Source organism: Pseudorca crassidens, chromosome 3 (assembly GCF_039906515.1).
Source record: "Pseudorca crassidens isolate mPseCra1 chromosome 3, mPseCra1.hap1, whole genome shotgun sequence".
NCBI lineage: Eukaryota > Metazoa > Chordata > Mammalia > Artiodactyla > Delphinidae > Pseudorca > Pseudorca crassidens.
In genome coordinates, this window is record NC_090298.1 from 10,041,635 (window position 1) to 10,060,590 (window position 18,956).

Genomic DNA, 18,956 nt, shown 5'->3' on the forward strand with positions numbered 1-18,956 from the left:
ACGTTCATCAAAGGACTCCTAAGTTGACAGTCATTGATATGTTTGAGTTTGAAATAAAAATCTGTGTCATCTTAACAGACTTTAGCATAAGCATATCCATGAGAGTCACAGGTTCTTTGTCTGGCCGTGTTCCTTATTATATAAGCTCTGTTTGGACAAGGTTTATCCCGGACAAAAGGTATATTCTATTTAAACCGACGCCCAAATTAAAAGTGTGCCTCTTTAAATTTTCATTGTGCAAGAAGTAAAGACTCAGACGTTGGGTGGATGGTCCTGGAAGAGCAGGTGGGGATATTGGCTCTACTGCCCCACTCACTGCTCAGTGGCCTGGTCTTCTGCTGCAGCCACAGCATCCTGTCTCCTTGCCCAGGGAGACAGCACGGATGGATCTGATAAGAGGGTCCCCTCTGGGGAGCCCTGTTGAGTGGCGACCACTGCTGATTCAGGAAGTGACGCTTTTATGTTCTCTCGTGCTGCTAGATCTCTGGGACCACCATGCTGGCTCCTGTCTCAGTCCTGTCCTGGTGCCCCTAGGGGCAGCTTCTCTACTGTCTCGAGGACCTTTTTGAACACCCAAAGGTAGACTGTGCTTCTTGTCTGAATCGGGATCTAAGTCAGTCTTCATAATAAAGTAACAAGGGTGAGAGGGTAACTATGGCAGCCAAGATGGAGGGATGGAAAAAAGATGGCGGTAGGTTGGGTATAGGGGGAGAAGCTAACTGAGAAATCACCTTTGGAGGGGAAGTTTAGGGAGCTTCAATCTGTCTCATCTTCGAGGACTACAGCTGTTTCCTGCTCTTCTCGGTATAGTCATCTCAGTGTATCTCTCAGTTCTGGTACAATCTATAACTCAGGATGGCCTTAGTGGTGTTTGGAAAGGGAGGCCCAGGGATGGGGTCAGCATGGGCCTGAGCAGGGATGGGAGAGAAGAGTGGCCACGGGAGATAATGCCCGGGACCCTGAGCCAGGTGGAAGCAGAGCTGAAGCACTGAGCGACCAAGAGTGGGTACCATTCCACAGCCCCACTCCCTGCTGAGAAACTAAAGGATGACCTGGGAGGGCGGCAGGAATCGTGTATAGTGCAATCTTGAGTTACATGTTATCTAGGAAAGAAACGACAGTATGTGTTGTTCTGTGCTTTTTTTTTTTTTTTTTACAGTTAAGGTCATTTTAATTTTGCAATTGTATAAAGAGGAGGGGAGTTTTTTTCCCCAGTTTTTCCTGTGAGAGGAAAATACATATTAGTAAGTAAAATTATTTCAGTTTAGTTGAATTTGTGCCAAATCTAAGCAAGTGAGTCAGGCATCCAAGAAACTAATTTGAATGGCTGACCTTTCAAAGGAGTTACTTTTGAGCCTCTGAGTCCAGTGTCACCAGTTGATGGATGTCCTTTTCTCTTTTGTAATGATCCTGCTTGCTTAATTTTGAATATGTTCTATTTTTTTGGTGCTTTTCTTAATACTCTGTCTTCATTTTTGTCTGGAATATTCATTTAGCCTTTAATATATTACCTTCCGTTACCAGTTATTTTGTCCTATTTTAGGTCCTTCTCTGAAACTAAAATGAGCATGCGTGAGGACAAAGTTGGTTTAAGCTTCTTTGGACCTGAAGCCCATCAAGCACGTGGTTTGTTTTCAACAGATATTATCTGATTAACGCAGGACACAGGAAATCTTGATGCTCTCTAGATGAAAATGGGTGTATATTTATTTATTTATTTTTGCAGTACGCGGGCCTCTCACTGTTGTGGCCTCTCCCGTTGCGGAGCACAGGCTCCGGACGCACAGGCTCAGTGGCCATGGCTCACGGGCCCAGCCGCTCCGCGGCATGTGGCATCCTCCCGGACCGGGGCACGAACCCGTGTCCCCGGCATCGGCAGGCGAACTCTCAACCACTGTGCCAACAGGGAAGCCCTTTATTTTGTTTTTGAATGATGATTTTTACAAATGCAGGGTCAACCAAGATGACTGTTAAGAGCCCAGGTCCCAGGGCAAAACTGCCTGGGTGTGAAGCTTTAAAGACTGGCTCCATACCACCTGTGTGACCTTGGGCAGATTACTCAACATCTCTGTGCCTCAGTATTCTGATTCGTAAAGTGAGCATCATAATAGCACCTCCTTCATAGGGCGGTTCTGAGGATTAGTAAGTACATTCAAAGCATTGAGAACCATGGCTGAAAGTGGCAGACATGCTATATGCTTTGTCATCCTGTCTCAGCTGCTTGACGCTATAGCACCACCCAGTAATTCCCAAATTGTTAAGGCCAATACACTTGACTTCACTCCCAAGTGGGGATTCCCTCAAGAGCAGCAAGTGGCCTTCAATTCCCCTGCCCCACTCTCCTGGAAGTATCCTCTGGAAATGCTCTACAGATGGAACTGAAGGACCTCCGGCCAGTGGCCTTACTTCACAGCAGAGAGGTAAGGCTGAAGAGCCGCCTTGGCCACCGATCTGAGCCAAAAGCCAGTGACCCCGGAACAGTTCAGGTCTAACAGGCCTCATAAGCACCTGTCCTCTTCTCCCAAGGAATTAGGGTATTTGCTCTGACTCTGGACGCTTCTTAAAAGTCTGTACCGGTGGTGGCACTAAGTGTGGGGTGTGTATAGCACAGAGGATGTGAAAAATAACCCTCTGGATATAGAAAAGCAATCTTCTTTTTTTTTTACTTATTTTTTTGGTTGCACTGCATGGCTTGTGGGATCTTAGTTCCCCGATCAGGGATCGAACCGGGGCCCCCGACAGTGAGAGCACGGTGTCCTAACCACTGGACCGCCAGGGAATTCCTGGGAAAGCAATCTTAAAATGTTTCTTTATTGAAGTTTAATCTTGCCTTTACTAGATATAATTTAATACTATTGTATAATATGTATGTAATTTATACGTGAGAGATATATACCCGTATTAAAAGCATTTTCTCAAACATGTGGGTTCTGATAGAGACAGTTCCTGGAGGTGCAGGGTTAGCTGGGAAAGGGTAAGGACTTGAAATGAATTCAGGATAGAAATAGGGAGTAACCTGAGCAGGGGTGAGGGAGAGAGGGCTTGTGGCTTTATGCTTAGGAGCTGGAGACGTGGCTTCTCCCCACCTGTCCCCAAGAGACCACTCATGGACTTCTGTAAATTTCCATAGTGTTGTGGAAATCAGCATATTTCCTCAAAAGTGCCTCAAGTTCAAAGATGCGGGCAGGGAGGGTGTCTTGGGCATCTGGATGGCACACCTCAACAGATCTCGGCCAGGACAGAGGTTACTATTAGTGGGAAAGGGCTGGGCAAACAGATTGTCCCCTCTGAAGCACTCAGACGACACTCCTGCCTTCTCTCAGAGGAGAGATAGGAGAAAAACACTCATTTATTCATTCAGTCTGGTTCTCCACTGATGGCTTAGAATGGGGGTCAGCAAACTTCTGTAAAGCGCCAGTAAGTAAGTATTCTCAGCTTAACCAACCATATGGTCTCTGTCACTATTCAACTGGGCTGCTGCAGGGTGACAGCAACTACAGATGATCTGGAAACAAAAGGGTGGGGCTGTATTCCAATAAATGTTTAGGACTGCGCAATTTGGAATTCATATGACTTTTACATATCCCCAAATATTATCCATCTTTTGACCGCAAACCATTTAAAAATGTGATAATCGTTTTTAACGCGCAAGCACTACTACCACAGGTGACGAGCTGGATTTAGACTGTGGGCCATCGTTTGCCAACCCCTGGCTTAGAGAAAACACTACTTTTGTTGTCGTCATTGTTTTTTTTTGTTGTTGTTAAGTGTGAACATCAGTCCTGGTCCTTAATTTGAGATCGATGAATGAAATACTTTTTTCCTATTGTAGCTAATTTTTCATTAAACCTCCAGAAGTCTATCAACGAGAGCTAATTCTAAAAGCCTATGAATATGGAACAGGGAATCAACATAATCCCTTTTGTTGTCAGTTTTTCTTCAAATTAGATATTGAATGTCACCGAGATTGTTATCTTTGTCTTTTATAAGGAGTGGGTGGAAATAAAATTACCCTAGTTAATAATATGCAACAAGCTAAATGTTAAACTAGCCCAGCCTCAGACTGGAGTAGGTTTAGCAGGCTGAAGGTGAGAGAAACTCTGACAGAAGAATAAATGGGTATTCTTTCCACCTAAACTAAGATATGTACTATTAACACTGGATGGCATTTACAACGTCAAGAGTAAAATCAAGGAGTATTCTGTGCTTTTCTTCCTATGATACAGTGAAATACTGAAATGTAAATACCAATAATCAGCTAGAAAAGCAACGTAGCTTGCCTGGATTTCAAAACATATAAGTTAGTATCACAATGAAGTTTCACAAAATTGCTTTGATCTACTTCTTGGGAACTGGAAGTTACAACAGTCTGAAGATGAAGCGCCCGGTGCCAAGGCCTGGACCAGAGCTTCCGCATCCCCATACCTCGGCCCCTGCCCGGGATGATAATGTGTATGATTAGAAATGAAGGAGACAGCTCTACTGTCTGCAGACCGGCAGCATAATGTTTCCTAAGCTAACTTAGCCATGGGAGGCTTTAGCGGAAGTGCCGTTCTCAGTACCTTAATGATATTGATTTTACAGTTAAGGTAAGTGTGCTCGAGCACATTTAATCATGACACTTGACCAGTTATTTTGCAAATGGCTTCATGTTCTGGAAAACACTTGTCCTTCTTCACGTGGCCTAAGGTTGTGTCAAGTTAAAATATATATTTAATCCAGGAAAGCTATCCAGTTGAATGAACCATATGCAATTGCCAATAACCGACTTTTCAGAAATAATTTCATATGATTCAACCTAATAGTGTGTATGAAATAAATTCTCAGTTGGCTTTACAAAATATGCTACATGTTTTAGTAAATATGCTTCCTTCCCACCAAGCTTGCCAAACAGGTAGACTGTGTCATTAAAAAAGTTACCAGCATGAGGCATATGCCTTTATATGTCCTGTACAGTGACCGTGCTTCCCTAAAGTAGTTATAGTCACTAAATACGTTAATAAGGATGTACAAAAAATTGGTACTGCGCCTTCGATTTGCCTGTGTGACAAGATGAGCTGACAACCCCCCTGCACTTATTTCATTTACAATCTACTCAGGGAGCTAAAGTGGAGTCATATTTGGTTTCTATCCTCATCACAAACATTAACGAGAGAAGCAGGTGCATCATACTGCTTCTGAGGAAACAGGACATACACGCACACACACACACACACACACACACACACACACACACACACACACCTTTCACAAGGGAGTGTTCTTTAAGCTTCCAAGCAGGCCCACCCCTCTGTGGACAGGCCCCCCTAAGTGGACAAGCCACCTCTGTGGACAGGCCCCACTCTGTGGACAGACCCCCGTCTGTGGACAGGCCCCCGTCCATGGACAAGCCTGTGGACAGGCCACTCCACTGTGGACAGGCCCGTCCTCTATGGACAGGCCCACCCCTCTGTGGACAGGCCACTCCACTGTGGACAGGCCCACCCTCTGTGGACAGACCCACCCCTCTGTGGACAGGCCCACCCTCTGTGGACAGGCCCGCCCTCTGTGGACAGGCCCACCCCTCTGTGGACAGGCCCATCCTCTGTGGGCAGGTCCCCCATCAGGGTCCTGAATACACACCTGTGCTCGTGCGGTACGTGCCCGTGTGTGCTGGCGGCAGAGGGTCCCCCTGGCTCTGGCTGAGACTCCTCATGGGGGGCTTCTGATAGACGCGGTCTTCATAGATGGGGTCTATGTGGTGCTCTGGGGACTGCAGGGCTCGCAGCTCCGGGCCCAGGTGGCCGTGCTGGCTGCTGTATGAGGCCCGGGACCCAGCTGAAAGGAATGGACAAGGAGACAGTAAGACCCGACCGACATTCAAACAGAACTTGTTTTAACCAAGACGTATTTGAATCTGGGGGGGACAGGAATGTTGAACTCTGCAGAAAATCAGATGAATGGCAGGAAGAGGTCAAGCTGATCAGCTTATCTGCATCACCCAGCTGCCTTGCTTTGTACCCAAACCTGATCTCTGTATAAGGATGATAATGATTCTGAGATAAATGCCCATTGAACAGGGCCAGTGAAACAGCATCTTTCCCAGCCTAACGAATGTAACAGATTTCCTCATTAAAGCGATCAGTCAGATTGAAGTCAAACCTAAAAAGCTCTTATTATCCCTTAGTCCTTGCACCTGAAATTTTACGACAGGAATTCTTATTTAAAACGATGAGCAAATGCATAAGCCGTGGTGGCAAGCCATCTTGATGTTGTTCCTGAAAAATGGACCAGAATTTGTTCTCTCATCAGCAGTTTTTCCCTGGACAATGAATGAACCAAAATGTTCGGACTTACAGTAGTCTAAATCCCTGAGAGAAGCAGATTTTAAAGAAAAAGGTTTTCAAGTTATGTTTTCCTTTACTCTTACCCTCCAAATGGAAGGATCTGCATTTAGTCTACCTTCCTCTGAAACAGTTCAAATGGTTGCCACAAACTGGTTTAATTTATAAATCGAGGCTACATAGCATTTGCCTGTAGTGGTCGTAAATCCTTATTTGTGTCTTTTTTTTTTCTTTTCTTTCTTGCACTGTATAGGAAGAGGTGTGGCTTTGAAGCAGTGCTGTGGGACAGGGAAACTGCGCAAGAGGAAACACTCTCGTGAGGGCTAAGAGCTTGAGTTGACACACGAAAAAGAAGATGTTGACTGAGAGCGAATATTTCGTCCGAGGGAAAGCCAGAGTCACAGGAGTAGACATGCCAGGAGAATCATCTCCACGAGGACAGATGGAGTGGAGGACATCTAGGGACAGTGAAGGGGCATCAAGGAGAGACGGTTATCTAACAATGGTGAGTACAGGACACACACAAAACCCAAACAAGGCTACAGATGATTTTAGCAAAGACCCTTCAGCTAACTCTCCAAAGCTAATAACCCACATGGCACGCTGGGATTTCACTGTCAACTGCCTTTGAATCGTCCCAACTGGGAGCCCTCCATTCCAGCTTAAAGTTAGAGGGAGTTGGAGTTCCTTGATTTTGGTAGTGTTTGTGGACACTTCTCCCTCTGTCCTGCTGCTTCCCGGCCTTCACCGGTGGCCACCTTAAAGCCAACATCTTCAGTGCTCAGTGATTGGGCTGCTTCCTCAGAATGATCTAACCCCAAAGATTTTGATATTCTTGTCTAGTATATTTGAGGACAAAGCCATGCAAAAGTTTTGAAATTGCCAACAGATAAATGTTTTACTGGTTTATTTTACACAGGCTGCTTTATATTTAAATCAACAGAATAGAGCAATTCTGAAGGAGTGGGGCAGTGCTAAGACTTCTATGAATTCAGTCTGGATAACAAACACTGAATGTTTTGAGGAAGGGAAGGGAATCAAGTGGGCAAGTTCCTTACCTTTCCCTTTGCTAGTAATTAAATAAGTTCTGATTTAGAGAGCGTTCAGATGAGTGATAGATTCAAAATAACTGTTTTACATAATTAGGTTCATTGCATCTGATTTATCAAATGCCAACACCACACTGAATATTATCACATGCTTATATCTTCCAGGAATCTATTTAAGTACGATATGCCTTGAGTTCCTGCTGTCAGTTCTTTCTACCTCTGAAGGTTTTGATAATATTGCCAAGGACTTACAAGTGTAAAAAACAAGGAAACAGTCATTACATCCGAACGTCATATAGTTAAATAAAAGTTATCCATCCCTGGTAGATTTAGAGGTGTAACTTTATCACCATTCCTTGGTTCTAAGCAGCTAAAAATATCCAACGATGAACAGTAAAAGGACCTGCTGATCTTTTAAGTGGCGACATGAGCTGAGGGTATGTGTGAAAATCCTCTTCTTATAAGCATTTCCTGGGCATTTGGAAATTTTTATTAGTATCAAAAATCAGAAATTAATGGCCAAGGGTCCTAGGCAAGGAGCAAGAATCTTAAGATAAGGCCTACCTCTGTGGATATCAGAATTTCTATGTGCTGGTATTCAGAAAAATGCAATAGTACAATTATTAAATATTTGAAGAGTATACTACACTTTTTTTATTAGCATGCTTTTGACAGAACTGTAAGTTCACAGTATTTCCCTGTGGAGACACTTGTACAAAATACCTTTGCATATTTAAGCATTATGCATAGAGCTAAGGCATTTTAACCCAAGCATTGTTTGCACTCCTTTTATCCACTGTGGTCAGGTTTTAGTTGCTCGTGGCTGGGTGGGCACAGTTAATGGGAAGAGAGACAGAACTAGGAGAAAAAAGAGGGGCAAGGAATTAAAGGCTAAAAGTGCAACTTCTGGAATTCATGCCCTCTACCACTCTTGCAAGAAAGAACATATCAGGCCCCTACTAACAAGGTCTGTTTTATTTTGGGCAATTTCAAGAAAAAAATAATCTCATACAACCTCTTCTCCGAATAGGCTCCAAAATTTCATGAGATGGTGTATACATTTGCTGATTCAAAGAAAATACACTTTTCTTGATACACGCACCCCAGTGTCCATTGCAGCACTATTTACAATAGCCAGGACATGGAAGCCACCTAAATGTCCATCAACAGAGGAATGGATAAAGAAGATGTGGTGTATATATACAATAGAATATAACTCAGCCATAAAAAGGAATGAAATTGTGCCCTTTGCAGAGATGTGGATGGACCTAGATACTGTCAAATGAAGTAAGTCAGAAAGAGAAAAGCAAATATCGTATATTAACACATATATGTAGAATCTAAAAAAAATGGTATAGATGAACTGATCTGCAAAGCAGAAGTAGAGACACAGACGTAGAGAACAAACATATGGACACCAAGGGGGGAAGTTGGGGGTGGGATGAATTGGGAGACTGGGATTGACATATATCCATTACTATGTATAAAACAGATAACTAATGAGAACTGACTGTGTAGCACAGGGAACTCTACTCAGTGCCTATGGTGACCTAAATGGGAAGGAAATCCAAGGAAGAGGGGATATATGTATACATGTGGCTGATTCACTTTGCTGCACAGCAGACACTAACACAACGTTGTAAAGCAACTATACTCCAATTTAAAAACAAGAAAAAAAAAAGAAAATACGCTTTTCTTTAGTAGTCATTTTCTTTTACCATCTAGTTCTATTTGACAGTGAGTTCTCAGCGTTAACACTGGACTCAAAACACCACTTGTAAACATCTGCATCTTTGCCAGAAACTGAAACAATGTTAACAAGAAAAATTGCTGGAGAAACTGACTTCGTTAAAATGTCACAGATGTCCAGGTCAATTATGTTGGTGGAGAACCATTCTGAGAGCCTCACCTGGACCAAGCTGAGGGCTCAGAACAGCAGTGTGACAAAGGGCAATGGAAACATGGATGGGACCAAGAGAAAAGGGAAAGCAGACCCCACGGACCAGCCCAACTGCATCAACCGGTCCCCCGCCATTGCAGACCCAGGTCATGCAAGTATAATACCTGTGTCCAGACTTTATGACCAATTTCTGCCACAACGCTTACAGCATCCAATGTTAACCTTTCAATGCTATCATATGCTTTTACTCGTCCTACTTCTCCTCTTCAGAAGACAAAGTTTGGGTCTAGAGAGCCCAGGCCCTGGCAGTGTTCATATATATATAGTATGTTTCTGAAATCAATGGGTTTTAAGACTCACATCTAAAGCATGAATGCTCAGCTTACAGGCTAAGAGAGGTTGTGATCCAGGAGGGCTGAAGGGTAGTGTAACAACCACATGGGTGCTCTGTGCAGGCCAGGCCCTCCTGCAGGTCCAGGAGCCCTGGAGGACTGGGAAGAACCTGCAAATTGATGTAGGAACAGGCTTGAGACATTTGCTGCACAAGAGCTACCATGTGTCCTAGGACCTCAGTCACTGGCCCACTGCTGCTAGGGCTGACTTGGAAGGATGTTCAGATGGCTCAGAACAGGTCACTCCTGGCCACTCAGCTGTGGCGCTGGTAATGGGAGGTGAGAGGAAAGGTTCAGTTCTGTGGCAGAGATGTGTAACCAAGCAGGACCCTATGGGGTCTTCCTGGGACAGACCCCTCCCTCCATGTCCTCTGCTGTAGCTCCTCTCTGAAGTACCTTGATAACAGTATCTGATGTACGCTTCCTGAGTTGTTTTACAGATGCTAAAACCACCACCAAATAGAAGAAATTAACTACTGGATGACCGTGAGCCCCGAGACCTACAGATGCCTAAGGATTGATAATGTTAACTGTCTTGTTACCTCACCATCAACCAATCAGAGAACTGTGCACGACCACATACCCTGTGACCCCCTCCCTCACCTGGCTTTTAAAAATGCTTTGCTGAAACCCTTCAGGGAGTTCGGGGTATCTAGAGCACAAGCCACCCATTCTCCTTGCTTGGCCTTGGCCCTGCAATAAACCTTTCTCTGATCCAATCATTGACGTTTGGGTTTGTCTCACTGTGCGTCGGGCACAGGAACTTGCATTGGGTAACAGATGGAGATGTGGGCTCCAGGGGCTCAGAGGGCAGACTGGACCCTGGAGAGTAGAGGGGCCCTAGACCTGGGACATCCCCTGGAGCTCTGTAGGTACCTTCACTCCAGCACCACCACTTACAAGAGCAACTCCTACACAGAAGTGTAAGCAGGTAGGTTAGGGAGTCCCTGGAGAAAGAGAACCAGGAATGGCTTTCTTGACAGAAGAGAACCCATTTTGGTCTAAGCCATTTTGTGATCTACGCCTGGCTACAGTGCTTGCCGTTGAACACATCTCAGTAATTAGTGATCTTAAGGGAGGGAATGCAGAAACAAGGGAGGAGCATTCAAGAAACAACAGTGCAGCCTTGGGGCAGGGTCCTGGTTCCTTAAGGGATATACATAACAATATACCTTTGAGTTCTGCAGAAACTAAAACTCTCACTCCGGTAGAGGATGGAAGGATGATGCTGACCTTCCTGACTTCAGTCAGCTAAAGCTTGGCCTCTGTCAACCTGTGCCCCAGTTCTATGCTGAATTCTCCTCTGCTCAAGCCCCCTCATGAAGATGCATGGACCCTTAGCTTAAAACGTCCCCAATTTTGCTGTTTGGGGAGACTCTGCTTTGGCAAAGATCCCCTGTGTTCTCCTTATTCGCTGCGAGTAATAAATCTTTCCTCTCCCTGCTCTTTGGCTCGGTTGTGGCTATTGGCTCAACACCCACCAAGAAGTGAACCCAGTTTTCGGGGAACAGAAGCTTGAAAGCATGGCTGCCTCTCCAATTCTGCACACAAAAGGGGGCCTTAGGAGCACAGACGTATAATGTCCAACAGTTTGAAGTAAACTAAAATAGCATCTAAAGTAGTAATTCTACTGCTCTTTTCTTGTGTCATTTTTTTTTTCCCAAACAAACTGAAATAGGGAGACATGATTTGGGCTCCAGATTTGTGTTTAACCAGCTGGGCAAATCAAGGCAAGTCATTGAACCTCTCTGAGCCCTGGTTACCTCTAGTGTAAAAATACAAATAATAGGGCTTCTCTGGTAGCACAGTGGTTGAGAATCTGCCTGCCAATGTGGGGGACACGGGTTCGAGCCCTGGTCTGGGAAGATCCCACATGCCGTGGAGCAACTAGGCCCGTGAGCCACAAGTACTGAGCCTGCGCGTCTGGAGCTTGGGCTCCGCAACAGGGGAGGCTGCGACAGTGAGAGGCCCGCGCACCGCGATGAAGAGTGGCCCCCGCTCGCCGCAACTAGAGAAAGCCTACATACAGAAACGAAGACCCAACACACCCCAAAATAAATAAATAAATAAAAATTAAAAAAAAATACAAATAATAGTATGTGTTTGTATGACATGGCATTGTGGGAGGATCAAGGTCAGAGAAATCTGTGTGAAGGGCTCTGCAATTGATAAAGCAGCGTAAACATAGGTATTCTCACGTCACTCGATCTTAGAATCAAGAAATTGTTATCTCATGAAAATATATCTTTTGATTCTAAAACACAATCAAACACTGTAATTTAAACTATCAAAATATCAAAAACAACTTAAGAAATTTAATTGTGAAATATTATAAATGGAAAAAAAGCTGATAATTTTGTGAAATATCATTGGAAAATGTAAATTTTAAGGTTTTATTTTTTCTTAAAAAATTAATGTTGCTTTTTAATGGATAATTGTAAAGAATGAAGGAATGAATGAAGTTCAAAGGGAAAGAAATATTGAAATAACCAAGAGAAGGTGGAATCCTTTTTAGAAAGGGATATGGCATAAATTAAACTTGCTGAGCGAAGATAGCAAACATCTGCTGATCCAGAAGGAAGCCAGCGATGGACCTGCAGGGAGTTCTTGACATGGAAAGTAATTACAAAGCTGAAAGGGCAAAGTATCCTCACTGCCTTGCTCGTCTCATGCCTCCACCCCACAGAGAGAGAATCCAACAGGCTCTGTTCCATTTGACCAGCAACAGAAAACACTTCTAGACTGATTTGCAAATAAATTTCTACTTGCTAGATTTTACCTAGAGCGTTCACCCGTGCCAGTTAATCCATATTGATTGATACGTTCACTCATTTAACACATATTTACTGAGTGAGCAACTTCTAGGAGTTTTGGACACCATGATGCTTAAGACTCACAAGGTCCCTGGCCTTGAAAATAAATCAGTCATCACATTTAGAGATAAAGGTACTGAAGGAAAATAAAGGAGGGTGGGGAAGGTAGACAGTGTCGGAGGGTATACTGTTTTCATACAGTGGTCAGGAAAGTTCTTTATGAGGATCTGACATTTCAGCAGCAGACTACTTAAGGGAGCCATGCTGGAGGGAGATCCATGTGTTTCTCAGATAGAGGGGACCAGAAGTGAGAGCAAAGGCCCTCTGTCGGAGAGTCAATTCAGAATACTTACAGAAGTGACCACCACATTGTCTTTTAAAAGAAATGCCAGTTAGTATACGAACTCTTTATAAGTTCAAACCACAACTGATTATAAAAACTGAACAGATATTTTTTAACTCACAATTTCACAATCACAGTAACCACATTTTCAGCAAAAGCATTTGAAATATTCAACAGGAGATCACACTTAAGGAACTCATGAGAACTGCATGACCAAAGATTCAGCTCAAATACATATATGTATATATATATATGTGTGTGTGTGTGTGTGTGTGTATGTATACACACATACATACATATATATACACACACATACATACATATATATATTTGCATTTGAATTTTCATTCCTTAGAATAGGATTAGTTCTCAAATCTTCATTTCTTCCTTGCAGGATCATCTGCGAGACTTTGAAACAATGATTCCCGAACACAACCCCCAAAAGATTCTAACTCAGTCCATCTAAGCCTGGAGCGGCGAGGTGCATTTAATGGGCACCCCATATGCCTCATTACTCTACTACAGGAATCACCCTGACAGCCTCCCTGTCCCAGATAAATCAAAGAGAGAGGAGACAGGCATATCCGAAAGAAATCAGTATCTAATGTGTTACAACCCTCAATTTACCATTTCTTGCTTTCTTCAAATAATATCATTTACTACCACATTATGCCAATTACTTTACTGAACAGAACGAAACAAATTCATTCTGTTTTTCACTGGGACCCATTCACATTCTCTTATTTCTATACTATACAATTTCTGGCTCTCTAATTCAATGTGAATTCACATGCTTTTGCAAAGAAACAATGTTTGCAGGTTTTCATTTGGAAATATCAATATTAGGTTCTTAAGGACACACTGCCATTGACCTGTTCTCTTCAAATTTGGGAGCCAGTTTCACATACTCATTTGCAAAGAAATGGAAGGACCTAAACGACATACTGGTCAGTGGACCACAGCAAGCTGACTCGATGAGTTTGTGACCAGGTGGCACAGCTGAGTACTTTCATTTCTGAGATGAAGAGCTGTCTTCAGAAGAAGAGCTATAACCTTCTTGTGCTATGAAGTAAAGTCCAAAGTAAAATCTAAGAATTCAGGGTTTTTTAAAAATATTCTGTGTGCAATCAGCTCATGCATTGCTATTTATTAGTGAAACCACATCTTTGAAGGGCAAAATAGGACTTTTATAGAGACACATAGAGCCTGGAATAAAAGCAGATTTCCCCTCGCAAATCCCCACTGCACCTCTTCCTTGCTGAATGCTCTGATTTCAGGGTATGTTCCCTGCAGATATGTTGGCATCACTAGGCGACGTGGCCAAGCAGCATGGCCTGTGTAGGCAGAACGCCTTCCCTCTGTGAGAGTTTATGGCTTTGAACTAGGTATTCTGTGGACTTTGAACTTCTTAAAAAGTCTGGCTTGATATTTGTTATCATTAAACTCCTGGGAGAAAAATGACCTCAGCAAAAGCACTTTCAGAAATACAAAAGGTCACATAATTTTGGTTAACTTTTTAATATCATAAATGGGTTCTAAGTAAATTGCCAAGAGATGCAAATATTACACCTTAGATGTAAGAAATGTTCGCCATGATACTTACTTGATTTATTCTTGCTTTTTGCTTTTTGACACAAATCAAAATTCCAAAATCTACTTCCTACTCCTATGCCAATTCACATATTAATTTCAGTATTTAAAGGACCCTCAAATATTTCCTGTGTATCTTGAGTCAAGTCCATGCACTAAATTTCATTTGCAAATGATCATCATTCATTGAATTAGTTTGACATCTTATCTCATATTGTTATAAATGTTAAAATATATGGACACATTTCCTATATGATAGGCTACGAGCCATATTTGTTTGGAAGGGAGATTATTAATTCATTTGTATTCAGTGGTAAAATTGTACTGAAGCTTAATAATTTCAATGTAACAAACAGGCCATCTGATGATATAAAATGATTCTATGATAAGTCTGTTTTGGAAAGCAAAAAATTTCCTCCTGTTCCATCTTTTTCATAAATCCTAGCTTTTTCCTATATTTTGCCAACGTAATACAGCTTTGCTGCTATCACGAAGAACTTGAACGCTCACACGGTCTCTGACAATGAATAAACGCAGAAGCATTTGCTTCTGTAATTTTCTTGATAAAGTTTCCAATACAACTTATTGTAATTACGACACTTTACCTCACCTTTTACCAAATGAATACTGTCATCTACTGGGGCTCAAATATTTTACAGTGAGAATAATTTAAAGGCCAAAATCCCTGGTCAGGATGCAGCAGTAAGTGTGCCCCTGTGATCTTATCTCCTTGTCTTTCCTCTCTAACCACAAGCATTTCTTCCCAAGCTGTTAGAAAAATAGGCTTCTTTTGTTCAATTCCTTTTGTGACAGGCAGGCATGCACAAAGTGATGAGACGGTGGTAATGAAGCATGAGTAATGGGGAGTCTGACATCTTTGCATTCTTAGGATGGACCATTTCCATTTTTATTTTCAGTCCAGGGTCATGTGGCTCCCTGCCCACGCTGAACTGGATGTTGTTCTGTGTCAACTCACACATAGCTCCAAGTAAAGAGCCTGTGCAAACCTACTTGTCTAAGACGGTACTAGTACTAGTGAAACACACAAGACAGACAGTGGTGGTTTGGCGCCCGTCTGTTTTTGGTTTCTTATCTCAGGGTAGGTAGAGAGTAGCTCTGAGTGGACTAGCTGTGTGTTTCAGTATTCTCAAAATGTCACAGGCATATGAGTCCCCTGATTAACATTCAGGTTCTGACTCAACAGGTTTGGGGAAGGGCCTGAGGTCCTGCATTTTTAACAAGGTCTTGGGCAATCTTGGTGTTGCTGGTCCACAGACCACCCTTTGAGAAGCCAGGACTTACTGATTTAGCTATGGATGTATACCTTGCCTGCTAGACGTTTTCAACTTTGGCATCCTTCTGGAGCCCTGGAGATAGTCTCACATCCACACAGATACTCTTCTTCATCAACAAGGCGGATAAAACTCAACGAGTGTCATTTTCTCTCTCCACAGATGCTTCTCAATACCCCATCAGTGCAACGTTCCAACAGTACATCTGGAGTCTGGCTCCCAGACCCAATCGCTAGGGACAATTAAGAGTCTTCGCAAGAAAAGAATCCAGGACAAGGTGTTTCTGACCCATCTTTTTTGTTATATCGAGATGCAAAGACAGACTTCGGCTGGGAGGGATGGGAAATCTTCATTCTGCTTTCCAAAGAGCTAACTGCTGTGGGGACTAAAGCTCAGTTTTCATTTTTGTGCATGTGGTTTCTGCCCATCAAAGGGCACAGAGGAAGTTCTCAATGTACGGATAAAGAGAAGGGTTGTATCAGGCAAAAGTAAGCTAAGGTATGCAATTTTCTTCATAAATTGCTTTAAATATTTTGAAAAATATCTGAACTGAGAGGTTCTGCATCTCAGCATCTTAAACAGAGGCCTTTTACTCAGATTGTACTAGATATACCATAGATAGATGTATACATTCCTTTTCAAAAATTTGATATTTATCTGATAAAACGCAAACTTCAAATGTATTCTCCCTGTATCATTTTTCTACTGCTTTCTATGTTTCACCAAGACCCACGGAATGGCGTTAGTGATAATTGCAGAAGCAAAAGACACCATTAACTCTCAACATAGTTTTGGGGGGAAAAATGGCAAATAAGATGTTTCATAGATTAGTCATTCTCTATATTTACATTTTATAATTTCTGTATATCAACACTTTTATTAAAGTTTTATTACTTTACTCAACATAATACTTGGCATACAAAAAAAGAGTTTGAGAGGGGAGGAATTATGCTGTGTAAGAAACAGTTCCGAGGACTAAAATTCTTCCTTTATTCTTTTCTGGTAAAAGCTTTAATATGTGTATGTGTGTGTTTTAGAATCCAGTTAGTCACTGAATTACACATGAGTAATTACTATTTGAATACAAGTTATATTAAAACATTAACTCCCTAATAAATGCACGATTGATGAGGCCTATTAATTCTCCCACCCATTTTTTTTGGTCTGTTACGTTATCCAAAGAAGTTACTACTAACCACCAATTGCTATGGTACAGTAGTGATGTTACCGGTGCTTTTCTAGTACAGAAATTTGTATTGATTCTTCCAGTGCAGAACAAATACTACATATGCTAGAAGACTGTCAAGGCGAAGGGTCTGTTTGTGGCAGTGTCAACCACAATCAGCTACTGACTCAGCCACAGAAGGGACTGTGGCACGATCTGATTCTAACCAGCTGAGCTTATGACCTAAATGAATACATGTGTGTGCGCGCGCACGCGCGTATGTGTGCACTTATCTCCTAGGGGAGGTTTTGACCCCTTTCATATGTTGCCAGTCCATTCAAGGAGAGCTAGGGTTGAAGCCAGAAACGCCAAGGAATGCAGGCAGGTATCAGTCCAGATCAGGACGGGCTCCCCCTCTTTAATAGCATGGCACCCGTGGGCCCAGGCACCATCCAGGAACCCAGACAGGAAAAATCAATGCTATCAAGTATGTGTGAAGATATTTACAAGCAAATAGAAATTTGAAGCGCTGCTCAAGTCCACTGGGTCAAGACCATTAATGGTTTTCTTTGGTTCCTTTGCTGCCAAGTCTCTACCTGCAGGTTCCTGGGCAGGTCCTTAGCATATACAGACGCCACAGAATAAGCAGTCTGTTTTATGATCGCTTTCGTCTCTGGAGTTACACACAGGGAGCTGCTAGCTCTCCAGGTGAGCCTATGACATTCCACGGACCGCTGTCTGGGCGTCTGTTAATACTGTGATACCTAAAGACATAGGAAGCCACTTTCCAAAGCACTGGGAAACTCAGAGGTGAGAGGACAGGCATTTCACCCTTCAGATTTTTAATACCCATTGAGCCAAGGTTTTCTGTTAGCTGTTGGTAGTTTTTTCATATTTCACTCACTTTGGGGAGAACCTGGTATCTCTTTGTGTTCATGCTTCGCTTTGTACTAAGGATGATTTCCAATTATCAATGGGATGTAACACTTTCACCAACCAGCTAGCTTTATAATAGCTCGTTGAAGACATTTGTTGAATATCTACTAGATGAGGCGTGGTGAGGCATTCTGAAATATGCAGAAGGCTCAGCTGCCCTCAGGGAGCCCATAAACCCACTTATTTAAATGCTCTGCCTCTTCTGATTGCAGAAAATTCAGGATACTTTCTTCTTTGTAGCAAAGTCAGTGCTTTCGTAATACACAGCACAAAAAAAATACATATATTGTTCAATAGATCTGCTTGAGATTAGCCTTTAGAGATTGTAGGTATTTCACTTTAGTTATCCCATGGCAAATGCAAAGTCTTATCCATATATAAAACTACCCCCCCATATATATATACACACACATATATGTGTATGTATATATACATACACATGGGTGTGTGCATAGTGATTTTTGTCATACATTTAGAATATAGATAATAAGCAGAAATATGTATTAGACGTAACATATATATTATGTATAACATGGACTAAATATATGACAAATTTTTTAACATTACAAAATGCAATTGACACAACATTGTAAGTCAACTATATTTCAATAAAATAAATTTTAAAAAATTATAAAATGCACATTGGTTAAATATTGTGGTGGGAGGGATTCTGATGCAGGCTTGGTTGCAAATGAACTCCATTTTGAGAGATTCTGAGTTATTAATTATCGAAGATTATTTTCACAGCTACTAAAACTATTGTTCTCTCCATAATCCCTCTTGCTTAGATAAAAAGAAAAAATGTTTAAAAGAAGCCTCACACTTATAAACGCAGAGATATTGGCTAACTAGGATCATTGATACTTAACGTGAGTGGCTACCACAGACACCTGTTTGCCCAAATTAACCCACACCGGTGACCTAAATTGTGTAAGCACTGCGGAGGAACCAAGGCATTATTTTACCATCGATGTCCCATTGGCCCTAAGTTCAGAAGCACGGAGTCTGACGAGTGGAAGAAACTCACACCATGGCGTCAGATACAAGCTAGGGTTTCTCACTGTTGGGTGCTGGGGACCCCCTAGGAAGCCACAGTCCAGGTGACCAACCAAGGCAGGGCTGCGTGTGTCTCCGTGTCTGTCTCTTCCCATCT

At 42.5% G+C, this 18,956-nt stretch overlaps 1 protein-coding gene across 6 annotated transcripts in view; it reads right to left on the reverse strand.

The window, feature by feature from the left end:
- CTNND2 (catenin delta 2) overlaps nt 1-18,956 on the reverse strand; it is a 936,316-nt gene that overhangs the window by 376,747 nt on the left and 540,613 nt on the right. For all 6 annotated transcript variants that reach the window (XM_067730382.1, XM_067730378.1, XM_067730381.1 and 3 more), the window contains one exon: nt 5,623-5,817. In XM_067730382.1, coding sequence (XP_067586483.1) covers nt 5,623-5,817 — 195 coding nt within the window. The remainder of the gene's footprint in view (nt 1-5,622; nt 5,818-18,956) is intronic.